At 37.3% G+C, this 20,482-nt stretch overlaps 1 protein-coding gene across 6 annotated transcripts in view; it reads left to right on the forward strand.

Moving 5' to 3' along the window:
* NSD2 (nuclear receptor binding SET domain protein 2) overlaps window positions 1–20,482 on the forward strand; it is a 75,642-nt gene that overhangs the window by 12,772 nt on the left and 42,388 nt on the right. For all 6 annotated transcript variants that reach the window (XR_012623013.1, XM_074821934.1, XM_074821938.1 and 3 more), the window contains 2 exons: window positions 1,679–2,304; window positions 17,516–17,681. Coding sequence is in view for 5 of the 6 variants with exons in the window: in XM_074821934.1 (XP_074678035.1) it covers window positions 1,708–2,304; window positions 17,516–17,681 (763 nt within the window). In the remaining variant the exon portion in view is untranslated. The remainder of the gene's footprint in view (window positions 1–1,678; window positions 2,305–17,515; window positions 17,682–20,482) is intronic.

Raw genomic sequence — 20,482 nt, forward strand, 5'->3', positions numbered from 1 at the left:
TTATCAGAGATTTTATTGTTAATTCAGACCTCATCTGGCTAAAGAAAGATTAGAACCTTTCCTGTCACAGATGTACTTGGAGTTCAGGTATACTTGTTTGTCTTGCCTTGTTTAATGCCAGCTTTTCAGGCTGCTGTTTGTCCCTGGAGAATGGTTTTCATCTCTCAAATGAGCCTGTATAGCTTGTACGGAGACATACCCTTTTATCTTGTAGGTACCTTAGAGCAGCATGGCAGGGAGATGGGAGCATTTGCTGAGGAGTGATGGAGTTATGATTTTTAGATTATTTATTTTTTTTTATCTTTGTCTGTGAAAAGGTTTCATGTTGGCCAATTCAGGCCTGCCACCCATAAGAAGCTTTGCCAGACTAGGATAATGCTACTAGGAGTTGCTACTCCTGATGTAGAAGTAGCAAGTATGCAAGTTTCAGAAATATGCCAGCTGTAAGCATTATAACTGTGTATATTAATAAACAAAGTGGTAAGATTCAGAGGAGATTTCTTCCACAGCAACTGACAATTCAATAGTTATTCATCATGGTTTTTACTGCACTTTTTTGGAAGCATGTGAGACTAGATTTGATGAATTTTTGATCTGATGTGACAGTTCTTGGACTTAATCATATATCAAATTGCTTACCTTGAGCATGGATATGATGTTTATTGTGCTGAGCTTTCATAATATTTATGATGGTGTATTTCTCTATATCGTGTATACGTTGGACCTGGTAATATGAAGAGACTATGCATATGTATTTTAAAAATGAAAATGATCATCTTGCCTGGTCTAGGAGCATAAAGGAGTCATTTTGCCAGATTCATTTGTTTGCTATGATAGTATAGTGTTAAAATGGGCGGGGTAGCTTTTAGAACCGCAGAAAACCTGTCTAGGGCAGATAATAGTGCAGTTTTAGCTTGTTGGATTTTTTCAAATTTCTATATGAAAAATGGGTGTTAGATGACGTTGTAATTAAAAAGCTGAAACTCCAGCAGTTGCTCTGATCATTTAAATTTTGCGGTGTGGCCACTGGGCTGAAGGATCATCAGTTTCCCAGTGGGCTGGTGTTCATGATACAAAATGCTCCCCTTTTATTCATTCTCGCAGTCAGAACACTTTGGGACACATGTGAAGGCTGAGCTGTGTTGTTTCCTTGGGAAGGTGTGCTTTGGGGGAAAATTGAGGTCTTGTTTGTAGAGTGAGGAAGAGAAGCTTGTGATGCTGCTGTCCATGGTGTAGGTGCTACAGCAACACAGCCTGTGGGGTTTTTATGCTGGCACGACCTCTTAGAAATAAACTCATCTGTTGTTATTAATGATATTATCTTACGTCTAACTCTTACTTGTTTTAAACAGTGCGATACCTTTGAGTAATTAGCGTGGGTAAGACTCATGCCGTGGATTGTTAACAGATTGTTAACATGAACGCTGTGATTTTGCTCTCTGCTTTTGCTTTAATAAAATTGATGATTCATCAATCAGTTTTTTTGAACTTTTTCATAATGCACATTAAAAAATATTGAAGTGTTTCGGTTATGAAGATTGCAAGCAACACTTATTAGTAAAACTTGAATGAAGTACATTGGGTGTATATTAGTGGGGATGTATTTATCTGAATACTTGGTAGCTTTTGACATTTCTGTATTATTAAAAATATTCTCTGTCTTTTTGTCTTAATATAGCAGTGTAAGACTGGAAACATCTGGGCTGAATGGACTTTAGCATCAAAAGAAGTTCCCAACTGTTAACTCGAAAAATTAACTACATCAGAATGAAGCAGGTACCAGAGATCCTTGGAAATACCAATGGGAAAACTCAGAATTGTGAAGTGAATCGTGAGTGTTCTGTCTACTTGGGCAAAGCACAACTTTCTGCCACTCTACAAGAAGGTGTCATGCAAAAATATAATGGCCATGAGGCTCTTCCATTTATTCCAGCTGATAAATTGAAAGATCTAACCTCACGTGTGTTTAATGGCGAGTCTGGGGCCCAAGATGCCAAGCTGCGCTTTGAACCCCAGGAAATAAAGGGAGTTGGAACACCACCCAACACTACTCCTATCAAGAACGGCTCTCCAGAAATTAAGCTGAAAATCACAAAAACCTACATGAATGGAAAGCCTCTTTTTGAATCTTCCATTTGTGGAGACAATGGTGCAGATGTGTCTCAGTCAGAGGAAAATGAACAAAAGCCAGCAAACAAGGAGAGGAGAAACAGAAAAAGAAGCATAAAATATGACTCCTTACTTGAGCAGGGTCTTGTTGAAGCAGCGTTAGTATCAAAGACTTCAAGCCCCACTGAAAAGAAGGTAGTACTTTTTTTACATTCTTTCTTTTGATAGGTTGGTTAATCATACCAAGATTTCATTTGTTCATATGCTAATCTTCATTTCAGGTATTTCAGCAGGTGCTTTCCACAAGCAGGTCACTTTCTGCAATAGTCTCTCTTTGTTTCATGGAAGGACAGATGCACTTTAGTTCTGGTCTGTGTTGCTTGCCTAGGCTAGGAGTACCCATAAATTCGGTTTCCATATAAGTAAAATAAGACTCCAGAGCAAATCAGGGCATGTGGTAGTATGGGATGTATGAAACAGAAACTTCATCCATGCAGCCAAGACCTAGCCGGGATGTGCACCTCGGCAAGGGAGCTGGGGAGGCCTCTAAATTTAGAGATGGCCTTTAACTGTTGATATTCTGGCTTCCTAATAACCAGATGTTTCAGAAAAAAAAATAATTCTATATTCCTGTTTCTGAATTAAAGAAAAATTTATTCAGCTGACAGTTGGCTGATAAGATAGGTTCTTTACGTTCAGATTTTGGCAGCTGGAATGTAATCCCTACCCTTATTTGTCATCTGAAAAGAGCTGGTTTTGCTTGCTATAACCTAATGAATTGTATTAATTGAAAAGGTCTAGATACTTGTATTAATTGTGATTAACTTTTGTGGTCAAGCTCATCTGTTTTTTGCTGCTTTTAAACATGGGCAGAAATGGAAATTTCCCTTTTTTTAAATTTGCTTTACCAAGTTGTAAATAAGAATGCTGCTGGGAGCCCTTTTACCCCTTTATTTAGTTTTTGTTGCTTGACTCCATTTAAAGGGATGTGGTTTGCAATCATTTTATTCGGAGGAAGAAACCTTCATAGCAGGGATACTTCCATGTGTATCACGTTTCTCAATGAGTAATTCAGAATAGTGTTGTATAACAATGGTAAACATTAATGAATGCTTTGGCTAGTGAACAGGTCCTGTTTTTACGAACCTTAAATGCAAAATGTATGTTATAGTTTTCTGTTAACTGCAGGTTTACTAGGTAATGTTAGTTCTTACCTTCTCCCGAGGTCACATGTGCAGAGAAGAACCACACGCGTAGCTGCTGTATTTCTGATTTTATTTACCCTTATTTTTATTAAAACTTCTTAATGAATGAATTTATAGAACCGTGTAAATATTCTTCTCAGTATCAGAAATATTTATCATTTATTTATGATTTGAATATATTATTCATCCTAAAATGATCAATACTGATGTTTTCAGAAATTTTATTAAAGAGTTTGTTTTCTTTAATTTTAAGGAGACTGTTTTAACATTGGTTCAGGATTTTCTGAGTCACCACTCAGAAGTAAAAAGTATGGGCACAGTCAATAGCTGGAGTAGTTCTCCATCCTGTTCACTGATAATGAGGATAAATTGGACTAAAAGCTGGTATATTTATTAGCATCAACAACTAGCATATTTGTGTAGTTTTTTTTTTTTGTTTTTAGAAAGAGGAGGCAATATTTAATATGTCCATTGACAGAGCTTACTCTCAGGCCTTTCACATTGGTTGTTGATGAAGGGTGACTTTTAATTTTTCCTGGTGAGCAGTTCATTTAAGATTAAAGGAAAGGTTGTTCTGGCTTCTCTTGAGTTGTCTTTTGGTGAGAAGTGGTCAGGAGAAAACCACGTTCCCACTGTTTCCCAGAGTGCTTGAGACTTGATGGCTGGAGAGTGATAGGGTTATTTGCTCCTGTGTCAAACGAGTGAGCTACCAAACTACCAAATCAGGACAACCACCTGCTTGATCTCAGACTTCGCAATATTAAAACGCTATTCTTTTCAGAGCACTTGAAACAGAGGGTCATGTTTCTGACTTTTTTTTTTTTTTCCTTGCATAGTGCACTGTAAAGCTCAAAGGGCAAAAGGAAAAGCATTTGAAGGTCACGAGGTGTTGGTTTATGATATAAATCCTTGATGATAAAAAGTCTGGGGCTTTTTTTTCACAGGGAGGGTTTGCAACTGTGCAGGTTTAAAATAAAGGAAGGGGAATGTAATACTAGGCGACATGCTGAAATAGACTTCAAATGTTTGTCCGCATGTAGACTAGCGATATACATGTGTTCTCTGTGATCATAACTGTCATATCTTAATATCAGTGTTCTTTGGTTTCAGGACCCTGCTCCAGCTGTTATTTCATCACCAACATCCAAAGCCTTAATGTTAGTGCATCATACTGTGGTTTTCTGTAGCTGATTGTGGCTGCAAAGTGGAAGTTAGAGAAATATCCTTGGAGTAAAAGCTGATTAATTTTGCACTTAGATATCTGTTTGTTGTAGGTTACAAGTTAATGTAAAACCTGTTTGTCTGGTTTTATTTCTGGGCTGGTTTCTCTCTCAATTTCTTGTTGTTCAAGCTCTTACTCCTTTGATTTAGCAACAACCGCCATGGTTCAAATACTACCTTTTGTGTAAGGTAATTATATCTCTGTTTGATGGACATAGCAGATTACTATCTTGCTGAGGTGAGAGGCATATCATTTAACAAATGTTCTAGTGCTCTGTTGTTGGGTTTTCTTGTTGTTTGGGCATTTCTTGTTAACATAAAGGAAAGCTGCTTAAAACTTTATCTGCAAGTCAGTTTTCAATTGGGAGTAAATGTGATCTGCCCAGCTCTGACATGAATTAGATTTCTGTGGATAACCACTACCTTTTCCAGGCTTTCGAGAAACAGCTGTACTGCTTTCACTTTCCCAAGGTAAAGGAGAGGAAGTGGGATAAGCAGTGGCTCTTTCCTCCCTCCCCTCCTGCCTTTTCATCCTTCCTCCCCCCACTCCTGGTATCTCTCCACTTGAGTTTACTTTAAAATCCAGGCCTCTTCTGATAAGGCCTGGTTTAGCAACATTTATGCCAGGGCACTACACTGATAGTGGTCTGACACCACCTCCAAATGTTCTGTGTTATTGGTGATAGGTATCAGATTAGATGTTTGAATCAACACCAAACCCATGGACTCTGATAGTTGCCCACTTGATAGTGCTGCTCACGAGAGTAGCAGTATGCTTCAGTACTAGGTTTTATGGTGGCTGCTTTTTTAGTCATTGTTTTTGTTGGTTCTTGCAATGCTACCACATAGCAATGAGGACTTGTCTACATTTTTCTCACTCAGTGCTTTTTGTTAGAAGTGAAACAGTGCTGTTTGGAGGAGAATGGCAGAGGTTTGCGTCATATATTAATATGAAGTAATCCAAGTCTGATCCCTAGAGCAATCCGGAGTTTCTGTACGGAAAATAGAGAGAGTACATATATCTGCAGCTCTCATGCTGGTAGTCCCAAAGTAGGTCTGTGCTGTCTAACCCTAAGAACAGCTCAGGATGTGATACAGGCACATTTGAGCTTGTTCTGCATAAGCCGATTTGGGCCTACAAGTGGCAGTTTGCCCTTTTGGCATGCCTTCCTGGCATGACTTCCTAACACGGGTGCAGTAGCTCAGAAAAGCAGCAACGCTGTGTCCAGAACAAACCTGGAAGTCCACACACTGCTATACTTGCTAGTTTAGGGATTTCAGCTGTACAAGATACAGAGGATCCAAAAGGTGTACCTTCCACATAGCTTCCTATCCAGTTTTCTTGTAGCCCTCTTTTAGTATTGTATCACAAACTTGGCAGTTTGTTACGCTTTCTGCTCAGTACAGTCTGTAATGACTTTGCAGCAGCTACATGGCAGGCAACTGCAAGTTACTGGAGAAATTCCACTAGTCCTTGTCATGTGTTTATGTTGCCATTTCATCTTCACAGAGAAAAACTGTTCCAGCCAACTCCCTTATATCTGATACCTACATAATGTTATAGTGCCTTTCCCAGTGAATGGCAAAGATTTAGAAACCCAGTAAGGGTAGAACAGAAGCAGTCTGAGGATTATCTGCTGCTTTTTATGCTTCTGTGCTAACTAAATACGGGAAGATGGGGACCGCTGAAGGTGGTGATGTTTGCCTTGATGCCTGCATCAGTAGAGATGAGCAGAAACCAACAAGTTCCCTCTGTAAGATTGGAGAGCTGTGCTCATCAGCTGTTTGATTATCCTGTAATAGCTGTTACAGCCAGATCCTGACATGACTTGTTTTAATTTCAAAAAAAGTAAAAAAAAAAAAATAAAGTCAAATACATGTATCTCTTTCTGAAGGAGGACTTGCTTCACTGTTTTTCATTATCACTTATTAGGAATTCCTGGTCAAGTATGATTACTGAACTGTCATAAAATGTGCAGCTAAACTACCACGGGAGTCAGGATCTCTAGTTGTAGGGTAAAATGAACACAACAACTTTTTTAATAGGCTGTTCCTGAGGTATCAGATACTGTCTTCAGGCAAGTGATAACACAGGCTGTCTGGCTGATGTCACCAGAAACCCGAAGGAGTAGAAGTAACCCTAAAAATCTCTTCTGGGACAAAGAGGAATAATTTCTTATCCTTTTTGGAAGCATTCCTGAGCTACTGTTTTGTGTTAGCCATTAATAAAGGATAATGTTTAGTTAGGCCTTGAGAATTTGGTTGTGGTAAGCAGCTCACAATGTGCAGCAGTAATTGTTACTTCAGAACTTTAAATTGTTTGTTCTTAATGCCTCATTGGAAAAGTATCTTAAAGAACTACTTCTAGGTTAAGAAGCACGAAAAATCATACAATGTCAAGAGTATACTGGTTTGGGGGGAGATTAGAAGCTATGAGTATTCTCAGAGTGGCTACAAAATTAATTACAGAAAGCTTAAGTAATTATTCAAGGCTCTCCATACCAGACTTCCTGTTCTTGTATGTAAAAGTGGCTGAATTAAGTACACTTTCTGCGTAAACTGTCATCTCAGTATGTAATATGTAAATATTTTTTTTTCTCTCTCAATACATTGGTGGAAGAATCCAAATCAAATATGAAATATCTTGAAGTGATGGCAAAAATACTATATAAGAATAGCTCTATGAAATTGGATCAAGAAGCCGTTTAATTCAGCACCTCAGCATGGGGGTGAGGTTCAGTGGAGGATGCATAATGGAGAGTGTAGACCTGGCAAATCATGGAGTGATGCTCTCTTTGAATATATTCAGCCTCCAGCAGTTTGTGACTCAGAGGTTTCATATCTAATAGCGGTAGATGGCTAAATTCATGGAAGAAGACCTCAGGTCTTTTTTGAGCCAGTATGAATTTTTTGCATCCATGACATTAAGTAATAGAGCAGCTCTTCTTCCTTTTCAATTTACTTGATTTTCTCATAGTACTATGAATTAAGGGTCATGGACAAACTTCTCTATTACTGATAGTTTTACAGATTTCTCACAAACTGGCTCAGTTTTTAATTGAGTCCTAGTGTGTTGTTCCACATATAGGAGCCATTCCAGAATGTTACTTCTTGTTACCATCCTTTTTCTGAACTGTGATGCCTATTGGGTTCTGCTGTCTTTTTTTTTTTTTGAGAATGAGGGACCAGAACAGTGTCAGCAACTGTTGCATTGTTTCGTACTCATCTTTAGTTTGTGCATTACAGGACTTTTTTTATTTCATTTGGGTCTTTTAGGCACTGTGGTGAACATGACAGATCAAATAAAGTGGTGAGCCGTCCATCTTCTGGAAGAACTAACTTCCCTTTATGTCTCAACAGCAGATTGTGTGCTGTAACAGTTGAGAGGTTAATGACACATTTTGGTTTAATTGTTTACCAGACTTATTTTCAGTCGTTGCACTGGTAATGTCATAATTCAAATGAATACTGTCATCTCAGCATCTCCTCTTTACATTGTATTGACCATTACCAGTTAGTGTAGCAGGGAATTTGCTTGTTTTCACTACTTTTCTGCCCAAGATATGGTGAAGTCTTTCTGTTGTTCTGCTCAGTGTTCGGCTTAACCAAAATAATGCATGTCTAACTTTCGTGTTTAGCTGAGAGTTAGATCTACAGTTCAGGGTTATGTTATTTGGATGGATTTACAGGCAGCTCTTGGGAAACTGCAGTGATCTGTACCAGATGTCATTTCGGGCCCTTAAAGCCCCCTTTTGTCAAGAAAGAAAGATACTTTGTAGTAACCCTTAGGCAAAGTAGCAAAAGCAAAATATTTTGTTCTGTCTTGGAACAGTGATATTAGCCTCCGTTACAAGTTTCCTTGTTCTGGAGTGGATTTCAGGGCACACAAACTTTAGAACCTCCAAAAGAGGTCTTTGTTCACAGACACTACTTTTATGTTTGTCTATTACCATGTTTTGTTATTCTCCTATTATAAATAAATAGCTCCAGCTGGGCTAACATTTATATTTCAGCTTTTTGCGAATACCTGAAGTACCTACAGGAGTTGTTCTCTTATGCATCATAAAATGGGCAGTAGCTAAAAGTGTAAGTTGTCAATAATAGGGAATTAATTCCCTTCTCGGAAAGACCGTTCATAAAAATGCTGTACTTTGGAAGCCCAGTGCAAGAGGGAAAACTGGGGCTTGCACAGACCATTGTTAACAAGCTGTGCTGCACTTGTATGAAGAAGTGAATTTAATCTGTGGCCTCAGAGCAGCAACTAGTGCTAGAAAAACGTGGTTTTGTTTTTTTGTTGTTGGTTTGTTTATTTTGGTAAATAAATGTCAACTCTAGTGTATGTTGAGGATGCTTGTGATGCAAAATAATTTGGGATCTTAGTTCTTGTGGAACTGGTAGGACTTTGATCATGTGCTTCATGATGTTTTACTGCAGCAATTGCCCCGTTTTAATATTCATACGGGGTTAGGGCATTTCTGGTTGGGGTTTCCCAGATTTTCTGTACAACTTTATTGCTGAAAATAGGAATGTGCTTCAGCATTGTCAAAGCAAGGTAATGCCTGTCTGCTTAGGTTTTTTGGTTTTTAACCCCCACTTGCTGCTAGGCTGATTAACCACTGATACTGTTTCTTGCATTTCATCTCTAGAAGAGGAGGACCTACTAGGTATATGTAACACAACAACCTGGATGGAAACTTCTTGTGCCTACTTTTAGGTATAGGTATTCATTTTAAAGGTCTAATCTCAAAGGCAAAGTAGTACTTGGACTATGTCAGATTATTAGTCAACTAACAGAGCCCCTTTGTGCCAAATCAGCATTTGTTCTATTTAAGCCTAGACAGCTTCTTTCAGAAGTGTTCTTGTTGCAAAAAAGTGTAGAGATAAGTATATGCCTTCACTAGAAAATGGTGTTCTGTGAATCTAGTTGCCTGTTGGCAGTATTATATGGGCTTGAGTTTTTGTGTTTTCTACCAAGAATATTAGTATTCAGAATATCTACCTGTGCTACCTTGGATGTTTGTGAGCTACCAAGAGGAGGATATCTGTTAAAAAAGTAGGAAAACTCTTTCCTGCTGAACTCTGAATGCTACGGGTAGGGTCCTGATACAGATTCTGATTTGAAAGTATGTGAAACCATTGTACATGCAGATAACAAAATACATATGGATATGGCATTCTGAAAATCTGTAGGTATGCTGAGATGATTTAGTTTTCATTCTGTTATCCTATGTGAAATTCATACGGAAATTATTCAGAAATAACTGTCTCCCGTGCCAAACTTCCTCATGGCTCTACAGTTAGGCTTTTCTAGACTTCTGTAGCATCTCATACCCACGCTGTGTTATATACCCAAATACCGCATCAAAAGTTTAAACTTTTTAAGGTCAGTGAAGGTTAGAGAAGTTGGATGTAGGCAGAAATATTTTTCTAATACTCTGTATAAAAGAAGGTTTCATTCATTCTGATCAAGCCTTATCTAATTTAAATTTCTGAAACATGGAACCTTTCAATAATAAACCAGTAACTTACAATTTAAGAGGTCATCTAAATGCAAATGCAGAAATTCAGTAGAACAGCTGAAAGAAACTGCTCTCCACATTTTTAAGAAAGATGGAGTGTTGGGAAGTGTTCCAGAACTTGCATCTTACTGGATCTATCTGTGAATGATTGAATCTGTTTCTCTTCAACTCTTTACTCTGAAAAAAGGGTTATATACTAGTTATTAAAATACCGTGTTAAGTTTATTTCTGAAATACTTGCTCACATAGTGTTTGTGTAAAGGAAGAATGCTGATTTGGATAGACAGATTTGTTTTTAAATGTAAAAACATCTTTAAAAAAATTCTCATCTGCTGGAGACTTGCTAATCAGGGAACCAAAGCCAGAAAAAATAATTTAGTTGAAACCAGGAATTTAGTGGTTGATTTGAAATATAAATTTGAGCTTTTATCTTGTCCTAAAATCCATAATGTACATTATTTATCCATGTCTAAACTTAAATGGATTTTTATTGTCTTCTGCTTGCTTTCCCTCTTGGAGGGGAGGATCCTACATGGTGATATTCAACATGCTGTCCACAAACTGATTTAGATGAGCGTGTGGAAAGAAATGGAGGAAACAAACCTATTGCTCAAAACTTCTATTTGTTTTCAAAGAGCCTCAGCCAGCACAGAAAATTTTTCAGGGGATCTACAAGTTGAGCAGTGATTTTCTTTATCCTTTTGGTCCTCTTGTTTTATAGCTTAACCATCTAAGTACATTGAAGAAGAATAAGTCCTGATGGTGACAGGAAGATTCAAACTTAGTGTCTTCTGCAAATGTACTTCTTCAGACTTCCAAATTTGACCCCCTTTTAGTAATAGAAGAAGTAAGTGGTTAGTAGTAGAAGAAAAGATAACCTGAAGAAATATATTTAATGTAATTGCTCTTGAAATTGAATTTGGAAGGTTTTAGTTAAATCTCTGGCTTGTTTTTCAAATTTCTAATTATTTTGTACCTAACAAACCAATGCCCAGTATAGTTTATTCCTTTTTTTAGTTTTGATCTGGACTTTTCATGTCCTCTACCCCTCAGTTACTGCACAATATAATGCATGTTTTACAAGGCTGTTGCAGATTTAATTGTGCAGAGGTTGATGCAGTGGCCTTTTGAGGGCTGCAGACTTTGCTCTACTGAAGTGTCTCTTTCTGTTTTACTGAAGATGGAATACAAAACTTTTCCAACTCATTGCTTCTTTTGTAGGAATAATTCAGCATTTTCTCTTAATCTTCTTGCAGGGGTCTGGTTTACTCTTTAGTCTTCTGCATGAAACATTCTCTCTCTAGGCAGTGGTTTGCTGAATACGCAATTACACGGCATTCTTCCATTAAGTAATAAACAGAATATAAAAAGACAAAGTGGAAAAACTTACTTTTATTCTTAATACATTCAGTTACTTGTGGTTTACTATCTATACTGCCCTACATCCCAGAAGGTGGAGCTATTTGGATAAACATAGGACCTCTAAGGACTTGTCCTCAGGGATAAACAGATTTACTATTACGTGTGAATTATAATAAAAAAAAAAAAAAAAAGGCTAAGGCAGTTATGTTTGAGGACACTGTATTTTTATAGACAGAATCATTTAGACTGAGCACTGGCCATTTCTTAACAGACTTAAGTTGACATCCTTTTCATTTGGAACAATACGGTATATTGAGGATTTTGCATAGATTTTAATGAGCTGTGGTTGTAATTTTTTGGTTTGAAGTGATTTGACTTCATGAGATTTTTGTCCTCAATCACAGTGAGAAGAAACCATTTCTCTGTCCTGAATGACAGGACATCACTCATTAGGAAAGTAGCTGCATCCCTCCATTCCTTTGCCTGAAGACTGAATGGTGATTTGTCTTTTGTCAAATGAAATTCTGGAATTTTTCAGGAAGCAAGAGCTTTTTCCTCAGAACATAATTGTGATGGTGGTTTTTCAAGGAAGAATTTGGAATCGTTGTCCTATTATGTAGCTTGTTTGTTTGCTTGTTTATAGTGTCCTTAATCATTGGTGAATTCAAGTGACACAACAACATTACAAAAATAATCTTTTTTATTCTGTTGCTCCCTTTTCCCCCAGACAAACCTACCACCTCTCCTGAACCTCTGAAAGGAATGAAGTTCGTTCTACAGCCAATTCCTTAGTTCAGTATCTTTCCTGATAGCGAGGCAAGAGAAGACAAAACATTTTTACTTTCATTTTTATTATATAAGTCCATGTAGAAAATCAGGAGTATTAGTGGATGAAACACATCACAAGTAGATAGCAGGACCAGAAAAATAAGTGATTTTGGTCAGCAAGCAATGTTATCTTTTCCATAGTAAAGAAACACGTTTGACATAGTAAAGAAACAAGTTAGTGTGTTCTAACTTTGATTCAAAGTACATTTTAATTGCATATATTCTGTTTAGGGACCTTGATTATTTTCTTTTCATTTCTTTGTAATTCTAGTAGATTGTTTTTTATTCTGGAGTGCAAGCGGACCTCCAGCAATCTGTGTTTGTAGCCTGGCCTTCTATTATAGTGCAGTCCACTGGAAGTTCTTTGATACAGGCTGGAACTGAATTGAGAATGAAAACCAAGGGAGATACCAGATATCTGCACATTGTCCCATATGTACTTCCCTGTTATGTTACACAGAGGAGAGCATTTACTGTCTTCACTTGTCTTAATTGTTTTTTGGGGTTTTTTTGTCCAGTGCTAAGTTCTGCTGGTGTATTCTTCACCAATTCTCAAGGTTGTTCTTTGTCTAATCCCTTTTTGACAACTTACAGTTAGATGAAGTTTTTAATGTTTTCTGTAGCTTTCCAAGTTTGTATACTGAAATAGTAGCTTTTTCATGCTTAAGTTAATTTGCAATAAATTTCGGGGGCTGTAATTCCTTGCACATGTATGCACACGTGCATATATACACAAAATAGATAATATTAGTATCTCTACCACTGATCACTTTAAAAGGAATAAAGTTATCTCAGTCTGACACCACCTAGTAAGCCTTCTGGGTGTGTTGTTTTGTTGGTTTTTTTGGGTGGGTTTTTTTTTTTTTTTTAAATTACCTTTGTCCCTTGTTTACTAAACATTCACCATGGTGTTTTCATAACAGAGTCTACAAACAAATCCAAAGCTCTCAGTACACTGAAGATGCACTTAAATGCATTTTTCTTTGGTCTTTTTAAGATAGTTTTAGGGTTTGAAATTATTCATCATTCATGGTGTGTTCTTGTCTCATCATATTCATTAGTCAGACCGGAACAAAATGGAAGCTGATTTGGATTCTTTTGATCAGATGTAGGCAAAGTTAACTAAATACCAATGTTTTCTAAGGCCAAGGCACTTCTTTGGGCTGGTAGAATGCTGACAGCAGTGTCATAAATTCTTGTCAATCTGCCTGTCACTCATCACTGAGTGCTGAGAGAAATGACAAACAAATCTGTGAAATGTTAAGGGAGGAGGAAAGGCATGTTAAATTTTATTTTCTTTTTTGATTCTACTCAGCCTATTGCAGCTGCTGGCCCAGATGAGTTTTCAAGGATGCTGGTAGTCTTCAAAACATAATTTCTCACAGAAAAAAATCAGTTGCAATAAGGGAATTACTCCATTCCACACTCCATGCCCCCTAGACAAAATAAATGTAACATCCATCTAGCTGCCTCTCAGAGCAAGTCTTAAGGATACTAATCCAGAAAGTCAGGAATTTTGATGTCAGCCATACTGAGTAGTGCAGAGCCTGTCAAATGGCCTGGGTATTCAGTGTTAGGACTGGTCTGTGTGGGAATCATCATCTGCTTACCTAGCCTTTGACTGCCTGTTTATGTAACCTCTCTGCAGTCTCGTGTTTGAAAGGGGGGAAAAAAAACCCCTGGAATTCCTTCCCAAAGTAGAAAAGAAATACGATCACAAGCTGTTTCCTTCTTCTGTTTAGCATAACTGGTTTAAAGTTTGGGGCTAAGGTGATTGAGGTGGTAGTTATCTCAGAGGCTGCAGAGTTTGCCTGTAATTAAGGAAGGAGAGGGAGGGGAAATTCTGTGACTAAATGTATATGTGTTTACCTCTGTCAAAACTGCAGTAAAAGGTAATGGGATGGGGCATACGCAGAGCAGTCCAGACTTCCTTATTAATGATGGCAAGCAAGGACTGTTCTGTTCTGTGCTCCTCTGCAGCACAGAAAGCCTGACAGGCCTGACTTTGTTGACATTTATGGGTAGGAGATCTAGTTAGAAATGAGAACAATGTCAAGAAATGAAAAGTTGTCAAAAAGGCACAAAGAGTGAAAAATTGAGGGGAAGGTATTTTAAAATAGTTTGATTTTGTGTGACCTTCCCTCGCTTTACAGTTGTGCTCTAAACCAGGAGTCTCACATCTTAATTTGCTTGCATTAAGTATCATTACAGAAAGAATTGAATCAGCTATTGGAGGAGAAGGTGTTCCCTTCTTCTGATGCATTCACCCAGACCACCAAAAATGCACTTCCAGTCCTGCCTCTCCATCTTCCACAGCCCTGTTCTGTCTGACTACATACCCATTATTAGGAATCAAAATTTGCCTAAACAATTCCTGTTTTCTTCTGGAGAAAAAAAACCTGCAAGCCAAATTACATTTTTCTATACCACTTTGCAATTTGAACAGTGATTTCCTATTCTTAAAAATTGCGGAGTACCAGTGTCTTATAAAGAAGCTCCAGCTCTCTCAGCTATGAGAACACAGTTGCCATCAGGGGACTGTGTGGCAAATTTGTTTAGAAATGCTCTCTTCCTCCTATCCCATCCTATCCCATCAATAATTAAAAACCCCAAGCTGGATCCTGAACTAAAATCTATGCATATGACTGCCTTCTAGTATCTAGTGTCTTCTGATGTTTTTAAACAATTTAAATACTTAAGCATTCAGTACCATGGTGGCAGTTTGCAAAAATGTTTTTGAGAGGAAGTATTGAAGAGACTGTTGATGTCCCACAGCTGCTTTTCTCACAAGTACGTGCCAGGAATTTCACCTCACCGTTTACTGTTGATATACCTGTTGCATAGATCAGAGTAATTCTCCAAATGAGAAAATTGAACTAAACCAGAATGATGTGGGAAAGTGAGATGGAAGTAAGCAAGTTCATGGTGATATTTTCTATAGGTTTGTAAATAACCTCCTATGAGAGCTGTTAAAAGAATTATGTATACAGAATTCTGTGCTGTATTTTGCCATTCTTTGAAAGTGTGCACATTTTATCAATAAAAGAAGACATAAAGACAGCAAGCATGGTATAGATAAACCTTGCAGGTTTTATCAGAGCCTGTAATTTTCAAGGTTTTTATCATGATCCAGTATAGTAAAAGAATTCAGGGTATTTTTAAGATTTGTGAAGTGCTTGTGAACTGTGATATTGTATTGAAATGTGATATTCACCCTGTACTGACACCCCTTTTAGATTATTCTGCAATAAGAAGCACTGCTAGAGTCTTATTATTCCAGCCAGCTCCCTCAGACTAGTCGTAAATCTTTGCAGTTTACAGGGACTTGTAAATTAAAAATGAGATTCAGAATCCTGAGTAACTTTTAAATTTCTGAAAAGTTAACTCATTGAAAAATATTTTCATCCCACCTATTTAGTTTAAATGCTGGAGTTGGTTTGTGTGTGTTAGGATTAATGTTTTTCCGGATCTGTTCTTAGCATATGTACTTCTTAATTTGTAGCTTTTAAGCATAACTTTTCATGTCATGTTTAACTGCTAGAAGGAGCATTTGATTTTTCACATCTGCTTGGAATATTTTAGGTCTATTGAGAGTGCTGGACTTAAGGCAAACTCAGCAGGAGGGGTTTTCTGAGAGTCTTACAGAATCCTTAGAGAGCCAAAAACCTTGAGACATGGGAACATGGCTCTAGCTGGCGGCACATGAACCAAGTCTGAATTCATCAGAAAAGCTGAATCACTGCATGAGTAACTGTCCCTAACAATCAGATGACGTAGCATCATGTGTGTTTACTAGGCATAGCTTTAAAAGCTTTGAGGAAAGGAATTTCTGAGTACATCAAGCTTTAGATTTTTTGATTGGATGTACTTCTGCATTTGAGTTGCAAAAAAATATATACTGTTGCAGCACATCAAAGATTTTTGTTGATTGTGTTTGGAAAATAATGTGTAAATAGTTATGGTAAGTATGCTCTGGATCTGTACAAGGTAACCTGATCTACTCTGATTTCAACATAATGCTCCAAATACTTGTTTCCACATCGTAGATTTCTGGTTTCTTAACAGTGTTCTTTCTTTCCTCTTGCCACTTTTAATTAATTAAAACAGAATTTTGCTCCAGCTCTAACATTAAATCCACTGAAAGCCTGAAGCTCATGTCCGCTTTCTGTATGTTGAGCTGGCTATGCAAGATGAACAATATATACATGTTGCACATAAATTTAATACTAGAAAAATGAAGAAGTAAATTAAAATTGTGTATTTTTTTTTTACAGATAAGTGTAACGAGATGTTCTGTGCTTTCTTACATGCAGAGTTAGTGCTTACCTAGATAAAGGTGTTCATTATTTATGTCAAATAGAACAGATGAAGCCAAAAAGACAAAATGTAACTCACTTCATTCAATGTTTTTAGTTGGTGAATAAACGTCTGTGTTGCTGAACTTTGTTACAATGCAGGAAAAATGTGTGTCTATCACAGGGGAACACAAAACTCCATTGTAGTTAAATCTGTCCCTTGAAGTAGAAATAGTTCTGTAATTGTTTTCCAATAGCTAAAATAGCTTCAGAGCACCAGCTGAGCACTCACAAACTTTTACTGCTAGAACTGGGAAAAAAAAAAAAAAATCTTGCGAAAGGGTGTGGGCAAAGGTTCATGTCACAAATCTTGGTATGTAAAAAGACAGCTGAAAGATGCAGAGTTTGCGGTTTTTTATGTAGTTAGTTATGTAGTTTCTATTCAGACAGAAAGATTGTTTCAGTCTATTCCAGTTTGGGATTTTTAAAAATCTAAGACATTTGTGTGTCTAGCACTTAACTTGGTTAATAATATTCAGTACAGAGGGAGGTTGGCTCTTCCACATACAGTGCTCAGTTAATGTGTTTGAAATTAAAGTAAGCCTTCCTGATGGTCTCTCAGCAGTTATTCGAAAAGATAAAGGCGAACCACAGATTACTTGCCAATATTTCTAACTAAAAACAAAAACATAAATGGAACTTGGAACTTCTTTGCTGTGAGAGAACAAAAAGTTATGACTTAAAATTTTTATTAAACATGAAATATAATTGTTGTTTGTTAGCAAACATGATAGCTCTTCATTCTGGGGAACTATTTATTTTCCTCCTTCCATTACTACTCTGTGTTTTTACATATAGAGAGAATGTTTAAAGAGAATATAAACTGTAGTTTGATGTTTGTGTGCTATTTAGTAATTGTAGTGCATATCTGAAGAAATACGGTAATAGGGTTTTTTTCTTTTTTTTATGTTTTAAGGCTCCCGCTAAGAGAGATCCAACTCAAAGTACCATCAAAGAAGACAAAGTCCATCTGTTGAAGTATAATATAGGAGATCTAGTGTGGTCAAAAGTGTCTGGTTTTCCATGGTGGCCATGTATGGTTTCTGCTGATCCTGTTCTCCATTCCTACACTAAACTAAAAGGTATGTCAGTGATGCTACAAACATCCAGATTGCTTCAGGTATATATAAACATTATTTGGGGAAAATTCTGTTCTTCATTGTATCTACTCAGTTGTATCAGTAACTGGATCATCTCCTTGTCGCAAGAGGAATCTTAAAATCATGTAAACACTATTCTTGAGCATATAGCAGATGGAGTTTTTTTCCCCACCGTGTCTTTTTAACTCTGAACATTCTCCAAAAGATATCAAATTTGTGATATATGAAACTGTGGAGTCTTATTAAAAAAATTATCTGATGATACTTTCAATTGTTTTTATGGAGATGCTTGGAGAAGTGGTATAGGCTAAAAATTTTATTGAAAGCTAATGGTAATTAAATACTCTTGGTGATTATGCTTTACTAAAAGCAGTCTGTAATTCAGGCAGCTAAATTTTCTGTGATTCATAGAATCAATACTGTTATCTACAAACAGCATCAGTTAATTTGAAGTGCAGGAACTACCAAGTGTTAATGAAATTTTTAAGTAGGAATCCTGTACGATTTCTTATCTAATTTGCAGCTTTGTTTTCTGTTCTGATACCTGAAGCTTTTGAGGCTTATCTGTGCTGGCTGTAGAATGATAAAGTAATACAGGTTGGAAAGGAACTCTACAAGTTAGAGCAGGTTGCTTAGGGCCTTGTCCAGTCAAATATTTAATGTCTTCAAGGATGGAGACTTTACAGTTTTCCTGGGCAAATTGTTCCAGTGACTGGCAGCCATTATGGCAAGAAGACTTCTCCCTTTATCTAGTTGAAATTTCCTTTATTTCAACCTATGTCCATTGCCTTTTATATTAGCACTGTGTGAATCACATTGATTAGGCACAATTTGCTCTGGGTGAGTCTGTGCTGGCTATTCCCAGACACCTTCTTGTCGTTCATGTGCTTGGACATGTCTTTTAGGAGAATTTCCCCCATAATCTTGTAGTCATTGAGAGTAAACTCGTCAGCTTAGCTTGCAGTTCCCCAGATTGTTCTTGTTTTTCTTGAAGATAGGTGTGATGTTTGTTTTTTTCCAGTCATTGGTTCTCTCCCCTGATGGTTGTAACCTTTCAAAAACTACAGAGATCACCCTCGTAATCACATTGGCCAACCTTCAGCTCTTCTGAGGCATCTCATCTGGTCCATAATCTCATAGGTGTCCAATTTGATGAAGTGCTCCCTGACTTTTTCTTAATACGCTGTGGGTAGTGCATCAAGTCTTGCATCCTTTATCACTAGCCTAAGGGACCTGAAGGCTTGGGGGCAGGTGTTAAGTTTAAAAAAACCAAGGAACCAACCAAAGCCCTGAGACAGAGAAGGTATAGAGTAAGCCAGGCTGTGTCCTTTGTCACTCAGTCTGCTGCCCCTGTGAGCATTCCTTAGCCTTCCTTTTGCTACAGTTGTATTTACAGAAAATCATCTTGCTGCACATTGCATCCCTCATTAGTTTTAACTCCAGCTGAGGACTGTAAACTATTTTTTACTATGTTTATGCCATACTGTACTGAAAGTTTAGAAAACCTGAAAACAGAATCCAGAAAACTTGCAGATTAAGGAGAAAAGCAAGATGTTAATAGGAATATCAAACCAAAGTAGGAGCACGTAACTTTATTTTGATATTTATGCTTCTAAGTACTTTAATGTATTCTACTAAATCAAGCAAAAGTATTGGCTTCTGTTGTTATGAACAGAGTAGGGCATTTATTTGTCACTAGAGGTTTCAGTGACTTTGAATGTATTTCCAAGACTGGGAAAGGAGTGTTTCTGTGGTTTTGATTTTGTGTAGTTTTCGAGGGTCGCATTGAGAACTTGGAAAATGGACTAGAACATACATCTAAAATTTGCATTGGAATTACACAAATTTCCAGTGTGGAGGGACTGTTAACATGTAGGATTGGCAATCAGAATAATCTTGACACTTGCGAGGTGTGATCTGAAAAAAAATGCAGTTCAGTAGGAGTAAGTGTTGAATTTTTACAGTGGTAGGTGATTAAGCTGGGAAGTGAGTGGAAGGCTGCATTTTTGCAGAAAGGAATCTGAGAGTCATAATAACCCGTTGTAGTTTTCTCTACAGAAAGACCAAAATCACACTGACGTAAATTAATAGTGCTACTTATAAAAAGCATGAAGTAGATCCTTTGCTTTTCTGATGGTAGCGTGACCTCAGCAGGAGTACTTTGTTCATTTTATCCTGTTTGGACCATCTCATTTCAAGAAACAGACCAAACTGAGAAGGTTCTGAGGACAGCATGAACAGAAATCTAGGAGTCTACCTGCACGGGCAGACTGAAGGAACTGGGGCTGTTTAATCTAGCAAGGGGTAGCTAATGGAGAACCCAGTAACTCACCTTAAATAACTTTTAATTTACATACAAAGAAGAAAAGGCGCAAACTCTTCTTACTCTGGAAAGGAGAGCTTACCAGCAATGAATATTTAGACTACATATTAAGAAGAATTTAGAAGGGATAAAGATAGTGAAACATTGGGATGGATTGCCTGGGGCGAAGGTGTGATCTCATTCATAGGAGGTTTTTAAGAATGAATTGAATGAGGATCTCTAGGATTATAGCTGGACAGTGTTGGTAGTAAACTAAATGGCTTCTTAAGAACTCTTTCAAGCATTCATACAATTGCTAGAATGGTTATATTATAGACAAATTTTTCTTGTAGCAATCTTTCAGAGTTTTGATCAGGCAGTCCCTGTGATTTTAGTCTTTGGATTATTAGGTCTGTTATGAGACAAAGAGCTGGATTTTGAAAGAAACAAAGCTGTTTATTTGTCCCTAACTGAATTACTC

This window comes from Strix aluco, chromosome 4, assembly GCF_031877795.1.
Source record: "Strix aluco isolate bStrAlu1 chromosome 4, bStrAlu1.hap1, whole genome shotgun sequence".
In the NCBI taxonomy this organism is placed as follows: domain Eukaryota; kingdom Metazoa; phylum Chordata; class Aves; order Strigiformes; family Strigidae; genus Strix; species Strix aluco.